Below are 24,139 nucleotides of genomic sequence, written 5' to 3' on the forward strand. Positions count from 1 at the left end.
TTTGTCTTTGTGTGTCTGACTTACTTCACTTAGTACGATCATCTCTAGGTCCATCCATGTCGCCGCAAATGGCATTATTTTATTCTTTTTATGGCTGAGTAATATTCCATTGTATATATGTACCACCACATCTTTATCCATTCACCTGTCAGTGGACACTTAGGTTGCTTCCACGTCCTGACTACTGTAAATAGTGCGGCTAAGAACATTGGGGTGCGTGTATCTTTTCGAATCACGCTTCTTCCCGCATATATGGAGGGGCCCCCATATTGTGCCCCTGGTAAGCTGTGCAGAGAGCTGTGCCTTCTGGAACCCCACTGCTGTATTCTTTTCCGCCTGAGATCCCCCCATCACGGGCCGAGGCCCCTCCTGCCCTCTCCTCTGGCCCGTGACGCCCACCCGGCTCCCAGGCCCTCTTGAATATTGCCTTTTCGCTCTTTAGGCAGAGCCCCTTCTCGTGTCTCGCTGTGTTCTAACCGCGGCTCTGTATCACTGAAGCCGGCGAGCTTCTCCAGGGCAGGGGCCAGTCTTCCCGTGTCTGTAGCTCCAGCACCGCACTCAGACAGCGCGAGCTCCCCACGGGGCCCCGTCGGTGTTGGTGGAGAGGCCGGTGCTCGCTCGCATGTGGCAGTGAAACGGGCGGGAGTGGCCAGGCGTGCTGAGGACAGCTGTCCAGCCCCTGTCCAGCGTCCTTTCTGTCTGGAGAGGCCGGCACCATCGACAGTGGAGACTGGGATTTGCCGGGGTCGGCAGGTGACGCGCTGTTGCTTTCTCTCCAGGACGAGTACTGTTTCTACAACGGCAAGTTGCGCTGGGAGGCGTCAGGTCTGGGCCGGAGCGTGGCTGGCTGCTTCGTGCCCTTTGCCGTGTGTGTGGTTTCCAGATTCCCCTATTACAACGCCCTCAAGGACTGCCTCTCCTGGTGAGCTGCACACACTCCCTGAAAAGCTTGCCTATGCCCCTTCCAGACGCCCCCCGCCCTGGGCAGCCAGGCTTCTGCGGTCTCACACCCACATCCTTCTCCTGTTGGTGTAAAACTCCCGGAACTCCTGACACAGAGATTTCAGCCTTGATTAGCAATGCAGAGGATGACCATTGGATTCTCAGATTTATTTCGTGATTTGATTTTTCTTTCAATTTCAGTTTATTGACTCATCTGAAGATCTGTAAAGATTTCGAAGTTGACAATCATATAAAAGATTTTGCTGCAAAACTATCTTTAATACCTAGCCCGCCTCCTGGACCACTCCATTTGGTAATTAAATCCGGAATTGTCTTGTTTTTTCTTTGCAAATTGTAAAAGTAATATGATGAAGATGGTTTATTCGTTTGTTTTTAATTGATGTATGGTTGATTTACAGTGTTGTGTTAATTACTGCTGTACGGCAGAGTGATTCAGTTATACATATATATACATTTTTAAAAATATTTTTTTCCATTATGGTTTATCATAGGATATCGAATATAGTTCTCTGTGCTATACAGTAGGACCTCGTTGTTTATCCATTCTGTATATAACAGTTTGTATCTGCTCACCCCAAACTCCCAACCCATCCCTCCCCACAACCCCTTCCCCCTTGGCAACCACCAGTCTGTTCTCTGTGTCCGTGATTCTGTTTCAGTTTCATAGATAGGTTCATTTGTGCCATAGTTTAGATTCCATATGTGAGCGTTATCATATGGTATTTGTCTTTCTCTTTCTGACTTACTTCACTTAGTATGATCATCTCTAGGTCCATCCATGTTGCTGCAGATGGCATTATTTTGTTCTTTTTTATGGCTGAGTAGTATTCCATTGTATATATGTACCACATCGATGAAGATGGTTGAAATGTTTTAAATGATTGTAAGTTCTAGCTTTGTTTCAATTATGCTTCTCAAGTACCTTACAGCAGCATTTTATACACTGTTTCCAAAGGTCAGAAAACTAGAAATAAATCAGAAAATTTATTTTCTAAAAATTTAAAAATAAAATTTCGGTCTAAAGTCAAATATTTAGGCCTGAGTTTTGCTGAGTGGCTCATGATAAATAGATGTTGAGCTAGTAATAGGCCCCTTTAGTGGTTAACATGTTAATTACTTGCTATTCAGAAAACACATAAAATTTACTTAAATTACAAGTTTCCCTTTTGTTTTTTTTGTCTGGAATATCGGGTATTATATTTAACTTGTTAATGTTTTCTCCTGTCCAGTGTGGTTAGTGAAAAGTAACTGGTTTTGTTGTTATTGTTGTTGTTGTTGTTGTTGTTATTCACAGTGCCATTCTGTTATTTAATTGATAGAGAAGCGTTTCCTAAACTGAGTTCTATGAAACACTGTTCTCAAGTGTTATTGGCTATTTTTTTTTTTTTTTTTTTTTTTTTTTTTTTTTTTTTTTTTGCGGTACGCGGGCCTCTCACTGTTGTGGCCTCTCCCATTGCGGAGCACAGGCTCCGGACGCGCAGGCTCAGCGGCCATGGCTCACGGGCCCAGCCGCTCCGCGGCATGTGGGATCCTCCCAGACCGGGGCACGAACCCGTGTCCCCTGCATCGGCAGGCGGACTCTCAACCACTGCGCCACCAGGGAAGCCCTTATTGGCTATTTTTGATGGGAGGTTTCAGGGTTAAGGAAAGTTTGAGGAAGACCTCATTCCCCTTTTGTTGAGTAACATGTCAGACAGCTAAGCTGTGTGATGAAACCTGTTTGACTCAGCAATTTCCAAACTCATTTAACTGTGGGATGCTTCCTTTTTAAAAAACAGACATCTATTAAATAAACGTCTTGAAATGTACAGTAAATGTCAAGTCAGTTTCACTGTATTCATCCCCTCTAGAAGATTATACATATAAATCTTGTTTTCCTATATTTTGATTATTATGGACAGTTGAAAAAATAATTTATTAGGATATTTGTGATTATGAACTTAAAGTGTATATATTTACTGTTATCCTAAACCCAGCAGTCTGCTGTGGGGGGACACCCTGCCAAGTGCATTCCTGGCCTGAGGCAGGGCAAGATGTCTGTCTACCTTGGCCCCACTCCCAGAAACCTTTGTAGGGAACATTTGTTGGATTTCCGTGCCAGGCACTCATCTTTATTTTGTGGATAACTGGTATTTTTGTGCAGTGAAATCATCAAAGTTTACATTCTTATTCTAGAAACTCAACACCTGCTCATTGAGGACCTGCTGCAGCAGTGAACCAAATTCCCTGAGTTAGGAACAGGTTTACAGTTTACTGTGATTCCTTGTATTCTACCTTTGAACAGAAGCAATGTATAAACAGTACTTACACGAGTTTTCTGTAATCCACGAGTTTTGGAATCTTGGATTAACATTTGGTTCCTCCATTTCTACCACCCCCAGTGGGAAAGTTTACTGGGGACATTCTCGATGCCTTTTTGTCCCACATCCACCCTATCAGTCTGTCTCCAGTAGCTGTTTCCAGTTTACACACTTCCACTGCCACCCCTGTTCTGGGCCACCAGCTTCTCCCACCTACACGACTTAGGGAGCCACTGGTCTGTCCATTTCCATTCTTGACCTTATATTCAGTTCATGCTTCTGCACTGTGGCTGGAGAGGTCATTAAAATCTATAAATTGGACTTTCCTTTTGTGCTTAAAACCCCTCACTTGTTTCTCACTCATCACCTTCACCCAGACCTCATCCCTGGCCCCTGTGTCACCATTCAGCCCTGTCCAGCTCCACTCACCCCCTTGCTCACTGTTCTCCAGCTACACTGGACTTCTGTGGGTCCCTTGCAGATGCTGCCACAGGACCCTTGCATGTGCTGTTCCCGGAAGTACCACTCTCTCCATTTCCCCCCTCCAGCTCCTGCTCCTTTCTCAGGCCTGGCTCAGACATCAGTTCTCCGGAGCAGCATCTCCCACACCATCTCTCTCACAGCCAGCAGCCCGCTCTCCTGCAGAGTTCAGCACACCTGCAGTTAGGGCTTGTGTGTGCGTGTTTTTTGTTTAATGTCCATCAGACTCTGAGCTGCATGAGGCCAGAGGCCACATTCAGAACTGCATTTCCAGGACTTACTACTGTGTCCAGCACTTAGCTGCTGTCCCATGGAGCACTGTTCAGTGAATGAATGAGAGAATGTTTCAGCATCGGCCAGCAGTGCTCATTCAATCAGGGTCTGCATGTTGGTACTCATGGTTTGTCCCAGTGGGCTGAGTTTGGATCAGACTTGTCATTGGGATCCTCCACTAACAAGTCTAATTAGCTCTTGGGTCCAAGTTGGTATAATGGTCATCATTTGTTTTAGGGAGTGTTGTGGCTGTTTATTGTTGTGAAGAAATCCAAGAGGTCAGTTTAGGCCAATTTCATCTGACGCAGGAGCTGATTCAGCAGTGTTTTCCAGAACCCACTGCAAACCAGCGTCAGGTTAGAGGTTGTCATAGGTAATAGTCCTGAGCTGTGCACCTTGTGTCTTGAATAGTGTGCGTGGGCCCCAAGCTGCCGCTTCCTGTTAATTCTGGGTGGGGTCAGCTCTCACCTGTACTGACGGGAGGAGGTGGGAGGCTCCACAGTGTGGGGAGTGAGGAGGTGAGGACTCAGCCCTCTCTGACCACCTGGACCACTGGCCTGAGGGCAGAAAAGGCTCTAGGTGCACCCTGTGTCCCCGGGCCTGCTTTGCTTTTATCTCTGCCCTCTAGAAGTTCGGATGTTACTTGCTTTTCAAATGATGGGCATAATTGGGTGTGTCCAGTGAAACACACATGTTTTTCTTCTTACTATTCCCAAGTCACTTTCTGTGTTGCTTTGTGTGTGAAGCCTATTGTTTTTCTGGGGCTCCAATCAAGTTGAAATGCACAAAGTATTTACCTAAAATCTCTCTCCCTCCTCAGTTTCTTCATCTGTAAAGTGGGTAGAATAACAGAACCCACCTCAGAGAGCGTGAGTATTGAGTGCTGTGAAATTGCTAGCACAGCACCTGAAACGTCGCAGTAGCAATGTTGCTGGTAGAGTGACTCACGTATGTGGTTGGTTCTTATCTTTTTTTTTTGGCTGCGTTGGGTCTTCGTTGCTGCATGTGGGCTTTCTCTAGTTGCGGTGAGCAGGGGCTACTCTTCGTTGTGGTGCGGTGGCCTCTCCTGTTGCAGAGCATGGGCTCTAGGTGCTTGGGCTTCAGTAGTTGCAACACGCGGGCTCAGTAGTTGTGGCGCATGGGCTTAGTTGCTCCATGCCATGTGGGATCTTCCTAGACCAGGGCTCGAACCCATGTCCCCTGCGTTGGCAGGCGGATTCTTAACCACTGCGCCACCAGGGAAGTCCTGGTTCTTACCTTTAATGGGGTGTCTGGCTGACACATTTCCCTTTTTTTGATTTGGTCATTTTTTATTTTTATTTTTTAAAAATTTTTATTAGAGTATAGTTGATTCACAATGTTGTATTAGTTTCAGGTGTACAGTAAAGTGAATCAGTTATACATATACATATACCCACTCTTTTAGATACTTTTCCCGCATAGGGCATTACAGAGTATTGAGTAGAGTTCCCTGTGCTATGCGGTAGGTCCTTATTAGTCATGTGTGTTATATATAGTCGTGTGTATATGTCCATCCCAATCTCCCAATTTATCCCTCCCCACCCCCCACTTTCCCCTGGTAACCATAAGTTTGTTTCCTAACTCTGTGACTCTGTTTCTGTTTTTACAAAGTTCATTTGCACCATATTTTTTAGATTCCACATATAAGCGACATCATATGATATTTGTCTTTCTCTGTCTGACCTACTTCACTCAGTACGACAATCTCTAGGTCCACCCATGTTGCTGCAAATGGCATTATTTCGTTCTTTTTTATGGCTGAGTAATATTCCATTGTGTGTATGTACTACATCTTCTTTATCCATTCACATGTTTCCTTTTTGAACTACTGAGGAGAGTTTTTCATTATAAACTTTATAATTGTTAATAATTCATCACAACTTGGAATACTTAACTCTGCTTTATTTTGTTTTGTTTTCCTTTAAAACAAATGCATCAGTCACATAAGTGAATCCACCTTATTATTTTTTTTTGCGGTACGCGGGCCTCTCACTGTTGTGGCCTCTCCCGTTGCGGAGCACAGGCTCCGGACGCGCAGGCTCAGCGGCCATGGCTCACGGGCCCAGCCGCTCCATGGCATGTGGGATCTTCCTGGACCGGGGCACGAACCCGTGTCCCCTGCATCGGCAGGCGGACTCTCAACCACTGCGCCACCAGGGAAGCCCCAGCTTATTTTTAATGTCTTGCTTCTGTAGCTAAACTGGGAACAAGAAAGCGAAGAGGCCCCAAGTATTGGTCGGAGGCACTTGCAAATGTCCCAACTGTCAAAAATGACAGTCTCTTTTCTTGTTTTGTTTTTTAACGTGAAAATAGAATAGTGACTAAGGTGACTGGAAGCAAGTGTGAATAGTGAGCCTTTTGTCCTGTGGCCCTTTTTCTTGACCCAGTACTCTGCTGCCCTCCATTCTCATCCTTTCACGCCTTTCCTAGAGGAAGCCTCTGTGTCATCAGATTCGATCGCTTCTTTCTGTTCTGTTTCGCTGAAGCTCTGCTCGGGCTCAGACCCCTCCATCTGCTCGTGGAAGAGCCCTTGCAGAGTGCCTCCTGTGTGTCTGAGGCCAGGGGAGGCTTCACCCTGCTGTTCCCAGCTCCACCTTCTTGGAGGGACCGCACCTCCCTCCTTCACGTCTGCCTCGACCTGTAACACATAATAGGCGTCCTGTGAACGTGGGATTTGTATTTGAAGTGTCATTTTTAAATACTCTCATTTAGAAAAATAAAGTGTCGTTAAAATTTTTTTGTGAATTCCATGTCTTTAAGGAGCTTTGACTGTTAAATTGAAAATATAAGCGAATACGTAATAAGTAGTAACCGAGAATAATGCATACTGGTTAAGATTAGTTTGAACATGCTTGATTTCGAGTTTGTGCTCGTTGGGATGGATATCTGGAGGCCGTTTATCTTTGTTTTGTCAAGGAACTGTTTCCTAATTAATTAAAGAGTTTAAGGGAGTTTGGCTGAAAAAGACATTAAGTCCTCAATTCATTGTGAAACATTCCTTGCAGTTCTGTTTATCATCTCTAGACTGTTTTGTTTCTCTGTGACATTGAAGGTGACAGCATGAGTCTCCAGAAGTGTTTTCTAAACTCAGACGCTTTCTGAGCCAAAATGGTGAATTTCAGTGCCTTCAGCCTCCTCTGGGAGCAGCTCCCTGAGCTAATGATGGAAATTGGTCATTGCAGATATTGAACATGAAACCACTACAGATCGTATTTCCCTCGAGAGCAGACCCCGAAAGCCCCCTCATCGACCTGGACCTTCACCTGCCCTTACTGTGCTTCAGACCTGAGAAGGTGCTACAGGTACGCGTCCTTCCACACCTGTGAGCATCTCATGCTAACTGACTTAATGGGGCATCAAAACCACTCAGAACACTTATCTTTTTGCTTAAAGCCGACATTCACCACAGAGCACGCTGTTTGCAGGCAGCACTTTTCTGGGGTCAGGTGGCTTTGGTCCTGGCAAGTGGAGTTGGGACGGCAGGGTGGAAGCGGCCCGCGCCCGGCCTCGTTGGGTGGCGCCCTCACAGTGTTTCCGGCTTGCTCGCGGTGTCGTTGCTTCCCCAGATCCTAACCTGCCTTCTGACGGAGCAGCACGTCGTGTTCTTCTCGTCCAGCTGGGCTCTGCTGACGCTCGTGGCTGAGTGCTTCATGGCCTACCTGCACCCCCTGCAGTGGCAGCACACCTTTGTCCCCATCCTGTCGCGGCAGATGTTGGACTTCGTCATGGCGCCCACGTCCTTTCTCATGGGCTGCCACCTGGACCACTTCGAAGAAGTCAGCAAGGTTAGGCACCCGCCGCTGGATTCAGAGCATTAACTCACGTGGGCGCTTTGCGGGGACGTGTGGGAAGCTGCTGGGAGGTGCCCTGCGGTGCGGGGGGCGCAGAGGCCCGCGGTCACTCCATCACAGGGCGCTAGTGCTACCTCCTTGTCCTGAAGGCCACACCCTGATGCCACTTCTCAGGCCACTTAAATTCACGGCAGCTCTGGTGGCTTCCAGGGTTTTCAGGGAGGTAAGGGCAGGCGTTGGAGTCGAGGGAACTGATTTCAACTCTCACCTCTGCTGCTTACTAGTTCTGCGACCCTGAGTGACTTACTGGCCTTTGCTAAGCCTCAGTCTCCTCATCTGTGAAGTGGGCACGGCCTCAGCCTCCCAGGGCTCTGGCTGAGGAATGTCCCCTGTCCTGCCTGGCAGGTGACTGGGCTTCGTGGATGGGAGCCACCATTGTTATCACTCCATATTTTCCATTTTCACTTTTTTGATTAAGCCTCTGTTGTTCATTAAAACCGTGGACCTACTTCCTAGAAGAATGCAGGTGCATGCAGTGTATTGCTCGGTGTCCAAGGGGTCCGTGGGCCTTGCTGAATCCAGTGGCCGTTTACTGGATTCAGTTTGGGGGCTGACCTGTGTCGGGTGTTAGGCCTTCAGTGTCCTGGTTGTGAAAGGACAGGGAGTGTGCTGGCCACGTCATCATAGCAGCGTCAAGGGGCCAATAGAGCAGGCTGGCATACAGTCAGTGCTGAAAATGCAGCAGTCTTTACTGCTGTGCTGATGGGGTGCATTTCAAAGGGGAGCTCATGCCACAGGTTTGTGATAAACTGACATCGCCAGCAGGAAGAGCAGGTTGGGTTTTCTTAAAACAGCTTTTTTTCAGGTACAATTTGCATACCACAGAGTTTCCCGGACTTAACTATACAACTCAGTGGCTTTAGGAACTTGGTGGAGCTGTGACGACTAATTTTAGACTCTTTGGTCAGCCCACAAAGAAACGCTGCATGTGTTAGCAGTCATCCCCCAACCCCCCCAGACCCTGGTGACCACCATCTACTTTCTGTCTCTGTGGAGTTGCCTGTTGTGTATACGTGGATTTTACGTAAATGGAATCATTCAACGCGTGGTCTTTTATGACTGGCTTCTTTCAATTAGCGGCATGTTTTTTGAGGTTCATCCGTGTAGCAGCACGTTATTTTTATTGCCGAGTAGGATTCCCTTAAATGAAGAGGCCACAGTTGTTTATCCATTCGGGAGTTGAGAACATTTGGGGTTGTTTCGACGTTTTGACCACAGCTGTGAATAATGCAGCTGTGAACACTCATGTACAAGTTTTTGTGTGGACATGCGTTCATTTACGTTGGTACGTACCTAGGAGAGGAATTTCCAGGTCAGGTGCTAGCGCTGTGTTTAACCATTTGAGAAATGTCCAGACTGTCGTTCCCCGCTGCTGCCCCAGACACCTTCCCTCCAGCAGAGGGCGAGCTCGATTTCCGCACTTCCTCCCAATGCTTGTCTTCTGTCTTTTTGGTTCTAATCCTCCTGCTGGGTAGTTTTGATGTGCGTTTCCCCAGTGACTAGCGATGTGCAGCACTTTTCCTTGTGCTTATTTTTAGTTGGTACAGGGTAGGTTCTCATTTAACTTCTTATTTTATTATTTTTAAATTTTCATTAGAGTATAGTTGATTTACAATGTTGTTTAACTTTTTATTTTGAAAATTTCTAAGCGTACGCAGAAGCTGAGAGAAGCGTGGAAGGGGTGCCATGTGCCCCTCTCTGTCCGCAGCCATCATCCACTTTTTTCTCTGGCGTTTTAGAGCAAATCCTGGCCAAGCCCAGCGCCCCTCCTGGGGCGGAGCCGGGACGTCTGTGTTGTTGGCAGAAGCTATGACTCACCAGGGGACAAACACACTGTGGGAAAAGGCCATTCAGACCTCATGGAAGGAATGGAAAAACGTCACCCTCGCAAATGAGGAAAAAATAGGCATAGTTTGCAGTTCAAAGTTGTGTTTCTTTTTTTAGTCATTAGGGGAAAAACTGTCTTGTTTCAGCCGCTTCAGGAGGGAAACTTGCAGACATGTTTACTTGATGCCAGTCCGCAGTCACAGAGGAAGTCGTTCTAGCGGTTCACCTGTTCTGGGGGGTTTTTAGGGCGAAGCAGCAGGTCTTGACTGAAAGTGTTTTGAGGTTTGGATGTCTTCTCGATGTGCTGGGAGCTCGGAAGGGGTCCTTGTAAAAGCTCAGTGTTTGCGCTCACCAGCGTGGCCTGTCCCCTGCTGGTTTAGCACTCTGCTCTGGGAGATGTGTTTGTGCATATTTTACGTGCCATGAAATGCGTGTTGAGAGGCCGGCCCAGCACGAAAGCTGGGGAGGATTCTGGCGTCCTGTTCCTGGGACAGTTGTGTAGAACTCAGGAGTGTGACTCATTACTTGTGTGTTTTGTCACAGGTGAGACTTAACAAGTAAGCCATCCACACATCTCAAGAACTCTTAAGTGTGTGGGATCCCCGAGCCCAGGACCCACCTGTGCTCTGGTCCTGGGTGGGGGGAGGGGGCGGCGGGCAGGGCTGGCTGGGCAGCTCGGCGGGCACCCTGAGTGTTGAATGTCGGAGTGCTCCCACTGGGGCTCTGGAATGTCCTCTCCAGGCTCCCTGAAGTGGTACATGGAGTGCTTGCACAAGGGTGGGTGAAGGCCTGACCTTGTGTGTTGGACTCTTGACTCAAAGAGGCATTTTTAATCAAATTAGCTTGTTAACCTAACTCATGGTATACGCTGCATTTTTCTGGTAGATACTATAAGGCTTTCTGTGCATATTAGATACGCTAATTTAATTATCGATGACACGGTCTTGGGGAATGCGAAGTGTATCTTTGTGTTTTCAAAGATGCACACAAATGCAGATTCTTACTCCGATCTTTACAAACTTATTTCATAGGAAGCCGATGGTTTAATTCTGATAAACATTGACACGGGGAGCATCACCTACTCCAACAATGAGGATGTTGACGTTCCTGACATCCCCCTCCTGGCGGCACAGACATTTATTCAGAGGTGAGGGGGAACAGCAGGTGTCTGGAAAAATCTTGTTCAGGTTCATATTTGCCAATTTCAAGTATCTCTTCCAATCTTATATTAACAGACGGTTTATGTAATATTTAGTAGTTTGGAAATTGTTTGTGAATATTTAAAAATAAAAGGCATTTGTCTTCATTCCAATCTTGTCTAAATACTAACGATGGCCCCCAGGCCAGGGGACGGCCACGCCCCCGGGACACCTCTCGACCCTCTTTTGCGCCTGTGATCTCTCAAGTTCCTTCCTTCATTTATTTATCCACTCACCAGATATGTATCCAGCGCATTGGGCAGAGTCTATATATGATGAGCAAACAGATGTGGCCTCTGCCCCATGGCACTGTCAGCCGGGGGCCCCTGAGGGCCATGACCCGCCGTCCTTCCCTGGGCAGGAAGCTGTCTTCCCCTTTCAGCCCCCCACCCCAGCGCTCTCTTAGCGCTCTTTTTTTTCATACCTGTTTTGTGGCTCTTTGTGGTTTTTCTGTCTCTACGACTGCACTTCATTGGCTGAGATCAGGCAAGACAAACTTTTTCCAAAAAGGGCAGATACTAACGGTTGTAGGCTCTGCAGGCCCTGTGGCCTGTGTGGTGATGGGAGAGGCCTGGCGGGGACTGTCCCATGTACTTCTTTCAGGGGGGTGAAAGGAGGTGTGATTACCATTTACGCTGGGACGAAGGTGCATCTGGGGCAGGTGGGTCGGGGCACAGCCAGGGCTCCCTCAGGTGGACCTGCGGAGGACGTTTCCCCCTTTGGAATCGAATCAAATGGTGGTGGGAGAGATCCTGCTTTTAGTCCTCCAGCTCGTGTGTGGACTTCAGGCAGGCCTGGCATGAAGCTCGTGGTGGGACCCATGGAGGGCGTGGGGCGAGGGGCCAGTGCAGCAGGTGCTCCCGGCTGTCGTCGAGGAGCTGGACTCTGCTGCTCTGGTGACGCAGGAGCTGGTGACGCAGCCCGTCTTTTATCAGTGCCGACTGTTCCCCTTTACTTTGTCTGCTGGAGGTCGGATGCGGGAAGAGCTGAGGCCCGAGTGGAGGGGAAGGAACGGGTGGTTCTGTGCTGGCTCCCTGACTCGGCTGTTCTCATTTCGGCCTCTTACCTGTGTATTAGTCAGCGAGCGCTGCTGTAACAAACACCACCTAAGCAACAGACGTTTATTGTCTCCCAGTCCTGGAGGCCGGAAGTCTGAGATCAAGGTGTTGGCAGAGTTGGTTCCCCTGAGGCCTCTCTTTCTGGTGTGTAGATGACTGTCTTCTCCCTGTGTCCTCACGTGGTCCTCCCTCTGTGGGTGTCCGTGTTCCAGTCTCCTCTCATAAGGACACCAGTCATATTGGATTAGGTCCACCCTTGTGACCTCATTTTAACTTAATTACCTCCTTAAAGGCCCCATCTCCACAGTCACACTCTGAGGTGCTGGGGGTTAGGACTCCAACCTAGGAATTTGGGGGGATACAATTCAGCCTATAACACCTTGGTATCAATGATTCCTTCTATCTGGATGGTTTGTACAAAGTACATGGGAGTGCCATCTTCATTATTGTCCCTTCCATCTTCAAAAAATTTATAAAACTCCCCAAGCTGAGTCCAGGCTCGGGGCGTGGAGTCCTGTGTGGCTGGCGGGCAGTGTTCAGGGGGCCCAGCCAGGGGTCCGGGTGGGAGCGTCTCCCTGCGTGAACTCCGAAGGTGAAGCCCACGTTCCTCATCATCGAGTCACTTACTGATAAGCGAAGTCCACAGTCCCCGGACTTGCAGAGGGTGACTTTTCAGGACTGGTGTTTGCCAGCGTTGGGCGCAGCTTCTCAAGAGTGTGCTTGGGTGGCGCATCCCCAGTAAGATGGGATCTTACCTCTGCCCTCACGTTATTGTTAGAATTCTAGAACATACCTGGGGGTTGGATTCTCGCTTGGCCAGGCCCCCAGACAGTGGGACGTGGAGTCTCAGGCTCACCGTGGGGGGCTGTTTATAAATGTGAACTAACCCGTGCGTGGTCGGTGGCTCGTCTGTGAAGGGCTCTGGGATCGTGATCTGGGCCGTGGCAGTGGGCCTCCCCACGGGGTCTGGGGTGACGAGCGCCCACACTCGGTATTTGCCGGGAGGCACAAGGGGCAGCAGCGCGCTTCTTCCGAGACTCCCCCGTGCCTGGCCGCCCACTGCCGCGCCGTCTTCCTCATCGTGATCAGAGTGTGTGTCCGCCGGGTCCCCTCTGCCCCACCTGACCTTTGGATACTGTTGGGTGGGTTTACTTTGCATATTTAAAGCCTCAGACTTGCTCCTTGGTGTCCAAAGTCTCATGTAAAAGTGCAGCCTTGGGCAGTGTTGGGGAGGCCAGGATCTTGTGTGATGAAAACCGCTATGAGCCCCCGTCCCTGAGAACCTGTGGACAAGTAAGTGGCTGTGCCTCGTGCCCCCACGCCTGCCCGGGCAGGGAAGCTGCGCCGTCCCTCCCAGACCCCCTGGAAACCCTTTGGCTGTCGTGGAAGGGCAGGTGTCTGCACAGGAGGACAGGACGCTCAGCTTGTGTAAGGACGTGCGTGGTCCAGAGACGAGGCCTCCGTGAATTCTGTGCTAATGAGCCGTTTGTGCTGGGAGGTGAATAAACTCCCAACAGGGATGTATTTGTAATGACAGCCTCCCCCGCCAGTTATTGATAGAGAGTCTGAGTGTCCTGAGAGTGTTAACTTACCTCTTCCTGGAGGGTTCTCTCTGGCCGGTAAGCAGCAGTCAGTCACGTGACCCGGCCCGGGCTGTGGTCAGCGTCCCTCTGTTCCTTTCCAGGGTCCAGAGCCTTCAGATGCACCATGAGCTGGACCTCGCTCACCTCTGCGCCAGCACAGACCTGAATGCGGGGCGAGCCTGCAGGCGGGCCTGGCAGCAGCGGCTCAACGGCCAGATCCAGCAGATCACCCTGCAGCTGCTTGTCTGCATCTTCAGGTATTTAAGACATCTCCGGTGTCTGTAACCTGGTCCCCAGCCAGCTCCCAGGTCCACAGTGGCCACGGCCGCAAAGCTCAGGGGCTGAAATCCAGGATTGATGGGAGAGAGGCCCCTGCCTCCAGGAGGATCCCTGGGAGTGTGTTTACCCCGCCTGGGGCCTCGCCACCCCCTTGTCTCTCTTGCGAATGACCACCTTGGATGGTCCGACCCGGGTAGGGGGACAGACGGATCATTTCGGGAAGGAAGCCCGCCCAAAGGAGAGCCCAGGCTGGAGCACCCAGGACTGGCCCCCGTTAGAAACTGTTCTTCTCTCTTCCCATCACTGTCACCACCAGCATCTATTGTGTGCTGTTGGGAACCAGCCCTTGAACTGAATCAGTTAAATGGACAGTGCGGTGTGTTTACTTCAGTGTGACACAGTGCAGGCGTCGAGTGCCTATTGCTGCCCTAAATGTGCACTCGTTTAAGGAACGTAATGATAAATATATGCCTACATTTATACCACACCTTTGTGAAGAAGTTACTGGTGGCAAAGCCTTCAGGCCTTTTCTTTCTTCCCACTCTCTCTTCTCTGCTTTGTCTTGCAGCCTCTTCTCTCTCTGTCTCCCTCCCTCCCTCTCTCTCTCCCTCTCTCTCCCTAACCCCCTCTCTGCCCCTCCCCCCCCCTCCTGGGTCGTGTAGCAGGGAAGGTGGCGACACCAGGTCCCCTTCTGACCTGCACAGACCCTGCCTGGGAGGGGTCTTTAGACCAGAGCTGGCCGACTTGATGACACTCAGTGTGATTCTTTCAAAATCAACATTTTAATGGCTGTATTCTTTTGCTGTCTATATTTATGTCAGCAAATGATTTATTAGGGAAAAATGGGATGTCATGTTATAGATGGGTTGTATTAGCTCTTTGCTCAGAGCAGTATAATTTGTGTGGTCGTAGAAATGTAGTTTTCCTTTTGTTCTTTTAATATGAAATCTTTCATGAAGGGTTTTTTTTTAATACTCTGCAAACTTGATGAGTTTAGTTCATTAAAAAGAAAATATGATATCAGATGAAGTAATTTTTTCCCTCACAAGAGAAGGAAAACATCGAACGTGCTACGTCCTGAATATGCCCTGTAGGATTACTGATTCTATTGGTAGGCTATCACGGTAGGTCAGGGGGTCATGTGCCCAAGTCCCCACGGTGTAGGATGGGGAAGTGGCCAGCGAGGGTCAGGCTGGCGGCCGAGCTGGGTCAGTGCTCAGAGTCTGGGTGCCCTTCCTGTGTCACCACCCTGAACTCAGTTTTATTTGTATGAACAATTATGGATGATTGCGTCTTCATTTGCATAAGGAGCTAGGGGGCTCGAAGAAGACTGACACCCCCCAGCCCTGAGCTTCATTCCAGTTGGAGGAAAGCTGTGCTTGAAGTGACGAGAAAGCCCCACCACAGAATACATCCAAACCGTGTCCCTCAGCGCTCAAAATACTGTTCCTACAGACAGGGCTTTTCAAAGTGTGTGTTTCTTGTTACTGTTTTTCTGCTAACAGCAATGTGTTTTTCATGTATTTAAAAATATTTCAACACTTAGACTATCTTTCTTCATCAGGGAAGTGAAGAATCATTTAAATTATGAACATAGGGTGTTCAATAGTGAAGAGTTTCTCAAGACAAGAGCTCCAGGGGACCAACAGTTTTACAAACAGGTAAGAGGTGTGTGGGGTTTGTGTGCGTGTGTATAGTCGATCCTTCGCCCTTTTCTGTATCTAAAGTCTTTTTCAACTCAAGTGTTTCCAGCATCTGTTAATATTTTATTCAGTGTTTTAGCTTTTCTAAAAGTTTGTTTTAGCGTGGTTTCTTCTGATCCTTTGGCCAGCTCTGATTTTTTTAATTGGCTTTTTAGAGTGGGATTTACATATAACAGAATGCACCCATTTTAAGTATAGCGTGTGCAGAGTTTTGACCAAGGCGTGTACCTGGTCGCCCCTTCCTCAGTCTGGATCTAGAACCTTTCCATCATGCCGCACAATTCCATGCCCTTCCCATCACCGCCCCCTTCCCAGGGCCGGGCGGCATCCACACTCCCTGGGAGCTGACCTGGAGATTGTGGCGTGTGAGTCTGGAGACGGGGTGTGCTGGCTGTGAGGCGCAGAGCGTTAGGGCGGCTGCCGTCCCCAGGAGACACCAGAATCCATGACAAAACGCAGGGACTGCAGCGGCTGCTGTCCCGCGGGGGTTGGGGGGGTGGCGGGGCAGGGTGGTTTGGGCTTTTGAACTTTCTGTGGTTTTTCAAATGCAAAGAGTGGCTGATTCTTTGAGACTGGCTGGTGAGGGATCGAGGGGAAATCTTAGATTATGATGAATTAGGAAGCCACCTGTGTCTGGGCACTTCTGTCCAAAGGTGCTGGCGAGAGGCCTTGGTGGGTCGGGAAGGGCCGCTCGTGCAGTGGCTGCAGGTGCCCTGGCGGCTCGGGGAGGAAGGGACCGTGGAGCAGGCGCAGTAACCACCCCCTCGGCGTCTGTTCCAGGTCTTGGATACCTACATGTTTCATGCTTTCCTCAAGGCTCGGCTCAGCAGAAGGATGGACGCCTTTGCCCAGATGGACCTCCACACGCAGTCCGAAGAGGACAGGTTTGCATATTACGTTCTGAAGTATGCACGACTCCTTGGGTGTCCCTGTGCTCAAGGAGCACAGTTCTATTTGGAAGGATACATGATAAATTCGATCAGAGAAGTCTCACATTTAGAAATTCATAATGAGTCGGGTAACATGTCAGGAAGTCTCACATTTAGAAATTCATAATGAGTCGGGTAACACGTCAGGCTCCTCCTCGTGCATTGCTGTTTCTTGGGGGGGACACTGAACGTACCTGCAGTGGCAGCTCTGGGTCTTTGTGCTGTTTTCTCCCCATTTTCCTTCTCTTTCTCTCCCCACATCGTCACCGTTTCCCGCCTCTTCCATGACGCTTTTCCTGAACCCCCCAAACGTGTATCGGCTGTCGACGACGCCCTTGTTTGTTTGTTCTCTGTGTTGTGGCTTCTCCTGGGGTGTGGACTGTGTACAGCCTTCACTACACGCGGGAGAGCCAGGAGTGTGCCCGCCGTTTCCCACTCGGTGTGGGAGTGCTGGCTTCTGGTCACCACGTTGGGGAACATGCCCAGTTGAGCCTGTGCTTCAACCATTGCTGTGTCTACAAGGGTGTTGGGTTTTTTTCACCCAGGATAGACGGGATGCTCCTGAGTCGAAGAAGACCCACAGTTGAGAAGATGGCCAGCCGGAAATCCTCAGCCCCGCACGGGGCCCACAGGCGCATGGTGGTCAGCATGCCCAACCTGCAGGACATCATGGTGCCCGAGCTGCCGCCCCGGAACTCGTCGCTGCGGAAGATACGGACTGAGGATTGTGGAAGCAGCCACGCAGGTGGTCCCGCCACGCCCGCGCTGTGGCTTTTCTCACTCACTTGATTCTCATGCAGTCAGTCACTGAAAGAAACCAAAGCTCGTTTCGGTAGAAGGGAATGGGAGGTTTTTTGCTGTTGCTTTGCTGGCAGTTTAGTCATTTGAAATATTTTTAGAATATTCATTTTGCAGACTATGTTCGTTACAGAAAGCGATTTCTCGTCTGTATTTTCCATCGCCCCGTCCCACTGTTTTCATACTTGTGTGTGTATATGCACGTATGTGTATATGTACATAGGAGATATGTGTTTACATATATGACTGTCTAAGGGGATGTGACAACTCTTAGGCCCCCAGTGATTGCCAGGCCCTTCCTAGGGGCTGGGGGTACAGAGGAAGCCAGTGCCCGTGGGAGAAACTGCAGTGAGGCCAGTGCTGTGAGCTGCACGGGCCCCCAGTGGCTGCTGCCTCGGGCTAAGCCACCAGTACCAGCTGGTACCTCCTGGCGCGTTCGCGGGAGAGCTGGAGGCTGAGTGGGGATCATGCCGGCGACGCCAGGAGGGGCCGTGTGTTCAAATGAAAAGACCTTACTGACCTTCTGGAGGCTCCTGGTGGGTCTGAGTCCCCTGCACAGCTGCTTCCTGGCTGTGTGACCCTGGGGTACACAGTAGCTGTGTACCGGGGACCCGGGGAGGCCTCAGTCCCCACCCTGGGAGATGGGCGTGGTAACAGTACCCATGGCGCAGAGCTGCTGTTCAGGTAAATGAAACAGCTATTTGAGAGGGCTTGCCCTGCCTGGCAGGTACGTCTCGGCCTAGGTTATTAGCTTCGTCCTTCAACAAAGACTCACCGCCACGTGTTTCAACTTAGCATCAGCAGTTTTAACAAATAACATTATTTGTGCCATGGGAGCAGTGAGGGGCCCCGTTCAGCGTGGGCACGTGGAGCTTTCTGGAAGAGGCACGGGGCGTCCTGCTGCACGCTGCACCCAAGGCACAGAAACGGCCCTGGGCAGAGTGACGGGGTGGGAATGCGTGTCTGTTTCTAAGGTCTGTGCCAACCGTTCATCTGCCATTCACTCCTCAGTTCTGGACGTGCCCCCCAACTTGACACACACCTTCAAGATCCCGGAAATCCACTTTCCGCTGGTGGACCAGTGTGTGCAGGCGTTCCACGCGGACTGCGTGGCCCAGCTGAGCAAGGCCATGGACTCGCTGGCCCCCGAGAACTCGGTGCTGCTGGCGAGGTACTTCTACCTGCGAGGGCTCGTCCAGCTGATGCAGGGCCAGCTGCTGGGCGCCCTCCTGGACTTCCAGAGCCTGTACAAGACGGACGTGCGCATCTTTCCCGCCGACCTCGTCCAGAGGACGGTGAAGTCCCTGTCGGCGCCCGAGCGCGCGCAGGCCGAGCGGACGCCCGAGCTGCGCCGGCTCATCAGCGAGGTCATGGACAAGCCCGAGGATGCCCCCAAGGCCGACGACCGCGTCAAGAACTTCGAGCTGCCCAAGAAGCACATGCAGCTGGACGACTTCGTGAAGAGGGTGCAGGAGTCGGGCATCGTGAAGGACGCTGGCATCATACACCGGCTCTTCGAGGCATTAACCGTAGGTAGGAGGATGCCCGCGGGGTGGGCGGTGCAGACCCTCGAGGGCAGGTCGGCCCAGCCGGGAAGAGCCTTGCTGGGCGGGCGAGGGCTTTACCTGCTTCCTGGGCGAGTCGGACGCAGGGGCTGGCCGAGGCTCTGGGAAGGGGGTGGGGATGGAGGGTCTGGCGACGCTTAATGGCATCTCTCCCGTCCTGGGGGGTTGCTCGCTGCGTGCTGACCCCTTCCTCCCACGTGGGGACGCATGGCTCCAGCCGGAATGCTTCAGGCACCTCCACCCCCCGCTGCTTTTGCTTCCCACGTTTACTGCAGTCGTCTGGTTGTCCAGAACCCTTTCCGCCCCTCCCTCCTCAGAGGGACACCGTCCTAAACTTGACCTTCCCCTTCTGACCAAGTTCTTAGCATTTGCGGCACGTGGATGCACCCACGAGCAGAACATAGGGTTTGTGCGTTTGTAAACTATACCTGACTCACACGGTACGTGTGTGTCGGTCTGCGTTTTCAAAGCGTGTCCGTGGTGCTCACAGGCATCTCGCCGTGCCTTTGCCGCCGCCGGTGTTGTGCGTGTGAGGGTGGCGCGGCGTGCTGGCCTGTACCCTTGGTCGTGTCCGCCTGTCCCGATGCTGACGAGTGAGGCTCACAGCCTGTCCCCAGGGCGTGGATGGCTTTCTCTAGGATGCTGCTGCAGCCCCGTTGGGTGGGAGTGCCTCCCCCACAGCAGGTCCCTCAAGGCGGGGCTGCAGCGCGGGGTGCGGTCGTCTGAAGCGTTCTGCGGTTTGGTGAGCAAGGTGGCCTCAACGCTGAGCGTCGGCGCCTGTGCTCGGGGCGTCCGGGCCTCTCTCCTTGGAGCTGCACGGCACAGCCTGGCCCGTTTTTCGATCGGGTCGGATCTCCTTCCGTGTCCTGTGCGGGAGCCCCTGTGTCCTCTGGAAAGGCCGTGCTTTGCTGGTAACAGGTGCGGGACGTCCTTCCTCGTCACGCGGCTCCCGTCGAGTTGCCTGGCCTCTCTGTACCCACGCGCGCTGCCTTCCCCCCGGTGGAGGGATGGGGCCGCTTGTTCGCGGTCCCTCCGTCGGTCTGATGGGGGCGCGGCCGGCCCAGCGCCCACGGGGCCCTCCGCATGGTGTCACCTTATGTCGGCCGCAGAGAAGTGGCCCGTCTTGGCCAGCCAGTCTCGTCTCCCTGGGCATCTGTGGGCGACTGGTGCTGCCCAGGGGACTCCCGTGGGCAGGGCAGTGGGGGATGCACTGAGTCCGCCGGGGGCAGAGGTTCTCGCGGGGCCAACCAGCAGCACCCAGGCCGCCGGGAGGTGGGGCGCAGGCGCCGCGGGGCTCAGCGCTCTCAGAGGAGGCCCTGCCCCCCACCTTCCTGTACGGGACCCTCGCGAGGACACGAGGATACGAGCACCAGGCCAGCTGCAGGGCCTGAGGTACCGCGGCGTAGTCCACCCGGGGGTGCTGTTCTCGTGTGACGAGGTGTCTGGACGTGCAGCCGGCTCCTTCCTCTCCCCCGAGCCCAGCCCGTGGCTGCGCAGCCCGGGGGGCTGGTGGCCTGGGCGGCGCTCTTTTCCTGGGAGAAGAGGGCCTGTCCCCCTCAGCTCTCACCTCTCCTTGGCCAGAAGCGTGTCCCACGGGAGCCAGACAGCGTAGCTTACAGCTGGACACGTGGGTGCCGTCCAGCAGCCCCAGACTTGCAGGGATGTGAAAGGACACCCGGGAGGGCATCCTCAGATGACCACGGTGACAGTGCCATCGATGGCCCTGTTGTCACTTAGGCTCCATTCGCATCGCAAGCAGGTCATTGTTGGCCTCGATTCTGGGATACGTGCACCGTTGTCGTGCAGCATCCAATGTACGTTTCTGCCTGACGGGCACGTATGTGCTAATAAAAGGAGGATTAGGTCAAAGCTGAAGGTCACCATCTTAGAATAAACGGATGTAACATAAGAACACACGTCGGAGTCTGGTATTCGAGGTGCAGGGCCCTCACGACCTGGCCCCAGGGCGGGGAGCCAGCCGTGTGTGGCCTTCAGTGTGGCCCACGGGAGCTCGGGGAGCCAGTGACCCTGCCTCCCCCGTAAGATGAGCTGGAGGGGTTGTGTTGGAGTGCGGGTGAGGGGCAGAGATGAACAGTCGGCGTTTTTGTGCAGAATTGGAGACGAATGAGTTCTGTCCGCGGCTGTGGATGTGCGTGGTGGCCCCTCGTGCACGGTGGCCCCTTGTGTGCACGGTGGCTATTGCTGTGTGAGTGCCGTGGATGTGAACCGTCCAGCTGTGCTGCGGCCCTGGCAGGGGTGGCGTCCACAGGCCCGCGTGGGGGTCCCTGGCCTCTCTGGTGTCCTTCACCCCGGCTCTCAAAGCCCGCGAGCCCGCCTCCCGTCTGCCCGCGAGAGGAAGCCGCTTCGCTCCGCTTGGCCCCGGCACTCTGCAGGGACCCAGATGGTGGGAGCATTTGTCCTAATGACAGAAGCGACGGGTCTCTTGGCTCCAGGCTCCACGTCCCAGCATCTTTGGCTCCAACTTTCCTTACGTAATGGCTTCGTGGTTCTCCCCAACTCCCCTCTTTCACTCTCCTGATTCTTGGGCTTTTCCTTGGCTACGTAGACTAAACATCCTCTTCCTTGTTGTCCACTTAAAATAGCCAAGTGCTTCTGATTAAAAACAGAATCATTCAGAACCGCCAGGAGGTGTAGATGGAGGCACCCCAGTCAGAGGCAGCTACATGGAGTAGCCTTTCCAAAACGGAAGCGGGATGAGAACCGTTTCATGGGGTCAGGGGCGCCACCCTGATGCGTGCCCTCTTGGTGCCTCGCTGCCCAGCACAGGGACCCCCGGGCCCGTCTGCTTGGGCACCTGCCCACCGGCCCTCGTGCTTCAGTTTTTTCAGTGACTTTTTTTTTTTTTTTTTTTTTTTTTTGGCGGTACGCAGGCCTCTCACTGTTGCGGCCTCTCCCGTTGCGGAGCACAGGCTCCGGACGTGCGGGCTCAGCGGCCATGGCTCACGGGCCCAGCCGCTCCGCGGCACGTGGGATCTTCGTGGACCGGGGCACGAACCCGTGTCCCCTGCATCAGCAGGCGGACTCTCAACCACTGCGTCACCAGGGAAGCCCTAAGATTTTTTTGATGTGGAACATTTTTAAAGTCTTCAGTGAATTTGTTACAGTATTCTTTCTATTTTGTTTTGGTTTTCTGGCTGCAGGGCATGTGGGATCTTAGCTCCCCGACTAGGGATTGAACCCACACCCCCTGCACTGGAAGGCAAAGTCTTAACCACTGGACTGCCAGGGAAGTCCCTCAGTAACCTACTTTCTAAAAACGACCCAAGTATATACAGATACCCCACCGTGGTGTGATTCTGTTTGCATCCAAGGACGTTAAACAAATTTGTAAGTAGTAGAGACACTGCTGTAAAGCAATTGGAAAAACACAGGTGAGCCAGAGGAGAATCAACTCAGAATTCTGCCACCTGGGAGATTTTCGCCTGAATATTTCTGCGCCTGCACCGTGTGGGGATGAGGCCAGACTCAGTTGTGGCCATGACATCAAATTCCCCAGGAAACCGTTACCCGGCAGGTGTTAGGAAACCACAGCCGAGCTTTCACAGCCTTTCTTGACTGCTTAGATGTGGCCTCCAGCCAGGCTGGGACGGGGAGGTTCCTGCGTCCCGAGCAGGCCCCCAGCGGGAAAGGCAGACCCACAAAGGCACAGTGTAGGCGGGTCCGTCTGCCTGGCACCTGCCCACCCGCTGGCAGGGCTTTCCTCTCCAGTCCTCAGTCTCCTGATCTAGGACCAAGCTGCCCAGGGCAGTTGGACCTGTATAGAGTATAGAGCACAGCAAGCATTGTTAGATGCCATGAGGGAAGAGCGCATCAGCTTAGTGGGCCCCTTGTCCGGGAAGGCCGCCCATGGGCCATTTTATCTGGGTTTTGAAGGATGGGTAGGAGTTTTCTGGTCCGAGCACTCCAGACCAGCATGTGCAGAGGCACGTAACAACATGCTTGTCACTGTGCTGGGATGCAGGAGTGTGAGGGGGAGGAGGGGCCCGATCGTGGAGGAATCTGGGCCTGGTGAATACGAGGCCGCCAGCGGGGGCAGCTTAGAAGGCGGGAAGCCACTTAGGAGCTTCTTCCTGTGTAGGATGTGAAGGGCCCTCTGAGGACGGAGGGCAGACAGATCCAGGATGCAGAATGGAGGAGGATGCAGGAGCCAGACACAGGGAACCATCGAGATTAGAACGGGCCGGACTTCTTAGCGGCTGAGTGGGAGTTGGGGGTGGTTCCAGCTCCATGTTACAGACAGGCAAGCAGGTTCGTTCCACAGCTGGCCTGTGGTCACACTGCTAAACAGTAGTGAAGCTGGGCTTCGGACTTGGGTCTCTCTCTGACTCCAGAGCCCCTGAATATTGGACAGTTGGGAAGGTTGCTGCATCAACTAAGATCATCACGGTTACAAATAATAATTTATTTGCTCACATTACCCAAAGAGTACTGAGATATATCTAGCTTCAGGTAAGGCTTGATCCAGTGGTGTGCGAGTGTCACCAAGGATCTGGTCTCTTTAGCATTAGCTTCACCCTGGGACTGGCCCCCAGATGGCTGCCACCAGCTCTAGAGGTGACACAGGACTTTGTCCTTGTCCCAGTGTCCCTACCTGGTGCCTTAGGAGTTACTGTGACTACCTGGTTAGGTAGGGGCTGGAGAGGGCAATGGACTCAGCCCAGATCAAGTGCCCACCTGGGCACCTGGGGAAGCTGGGGAAGGAAGGGACGCTTTCCAGGTGGTTTCCATCCAGGCAGACTTAGGTGCTGGCGCCACCTGCTGTCTCCTGCAGGTAATGTGCTGCTTCCTGATTGTAAAGCAACCATTTTTGAAGCACCTGTGTACGTGGCTGTAAGAATCTTTTTTTTTCTTTATAAAACTAAGGACACCAGAAACAGATTGACCCAGAAACATTCAAAGATTTCTACAACTGCTGGAAGGAGGCAGAAGCAGAGGCCCAAGAGGTCAACCTGCCTTTTTCGGTGATGGAACAGCTGGACAAAAACGAGTGTGTGTATAAGCTGTCAAGCTCTGTCAAAACAAACCGCGGCGTGGGCAAGATCGCCATGACCCAGAAGCGCCTGTTCCTCCTCACCGAGGGGAGGCCGGGCTACGTGGAGATTTCCACCTTCAGAAACATAGAGGTGAGGGCAGCTCTGGAAGCCGCCTGGGCTTGGGAGGTGCAGCAGCCGGAGCAGCCCACCGGGCTCTGCCAGCCGTGGGCCCGTCACAAGCCACTCATGGTTTGTGCCTCAGTTTGCTCACCTGTAAAGTGGGAATAAGGATGCACCCTCTGAATAGGAGTGATGT

General features: G+C 52.1%; 1 protein-coding gene across 2 annotated transcripts in view; it reads left to right on the top strand.

Annotated features, from left to right (window-relative positions):
* The window catches only part of DENND3 (DENN domain containing 3), a gene marked incomplete at both ends in the record, with an annotated part of 56,216 nt that overhangs the window by 10,666 nt on the left and 21,411 nt on the right, over nucleotides 1-24,139 (top strand). For both annotated transcript variants that reach the window (XM_079722523.1, XM_079722524.1), the window contains 11 exons: nucleotides 780-922; nucleotides 1,144-1,255; nucleotides 7,220-7,339; nucleotides 7,604-7,822; nucleotides 10,747-10,862; nucleotides 13,657-13,812; nucleotides 15,399-15,495; nucleotides 16,318-16,421; nucleotides 17,012-17,211; nucleotides 18,276-18,797; nucleotides 23,714-23,973. In XM_079722523.1, the coding sequence (XP_079578649.1) occupies nucleotides 780-922; nucleotides 1,144-1,255; nucleotides 7,220-7,339; nucleotides 7,604-7,822; nucleotides 10,747-10,862; nucleotides 13,657-13,812; nucleotides 15,399-15,495; nucleotides 16,318-16,421; nucleotides 17,012-17,211; nucleotides 18,276-18,797; nucleotides 23,714-23,973 (2,049 nt within the window). The remainder of the gene's footprint in view (nucleotides 1-779; nucleotides 923-1,143; nucleotides 1,256-7,219; nucleotides 7,340-7,603; nucleotides 7,823-10,746; nucleotides 10,863-13,656; nucleotides 13,813-15,398; nucleotides 15,496-16,317; nucleotides 16,422-17,011; nucleotides 17,212-18,275; nucleotides 18,798-23,713; nucleotides 23,974-24,139) is intronic.

The sequence above is a fragment of the Hyperoodon ampullatus genome (assembly GCF_949752795.1).
Source record: "Hyperoodon ampullatus genome assembly, chromosome: 17".
Classification (NCBI taxonomy): domain Eukaryota; kingdom Metazoa; phylum Chordata; class Mammalia; order Artiodactyla; family Ziphiidae; genus Hyperoodon; species Hyperoodon ampullatus.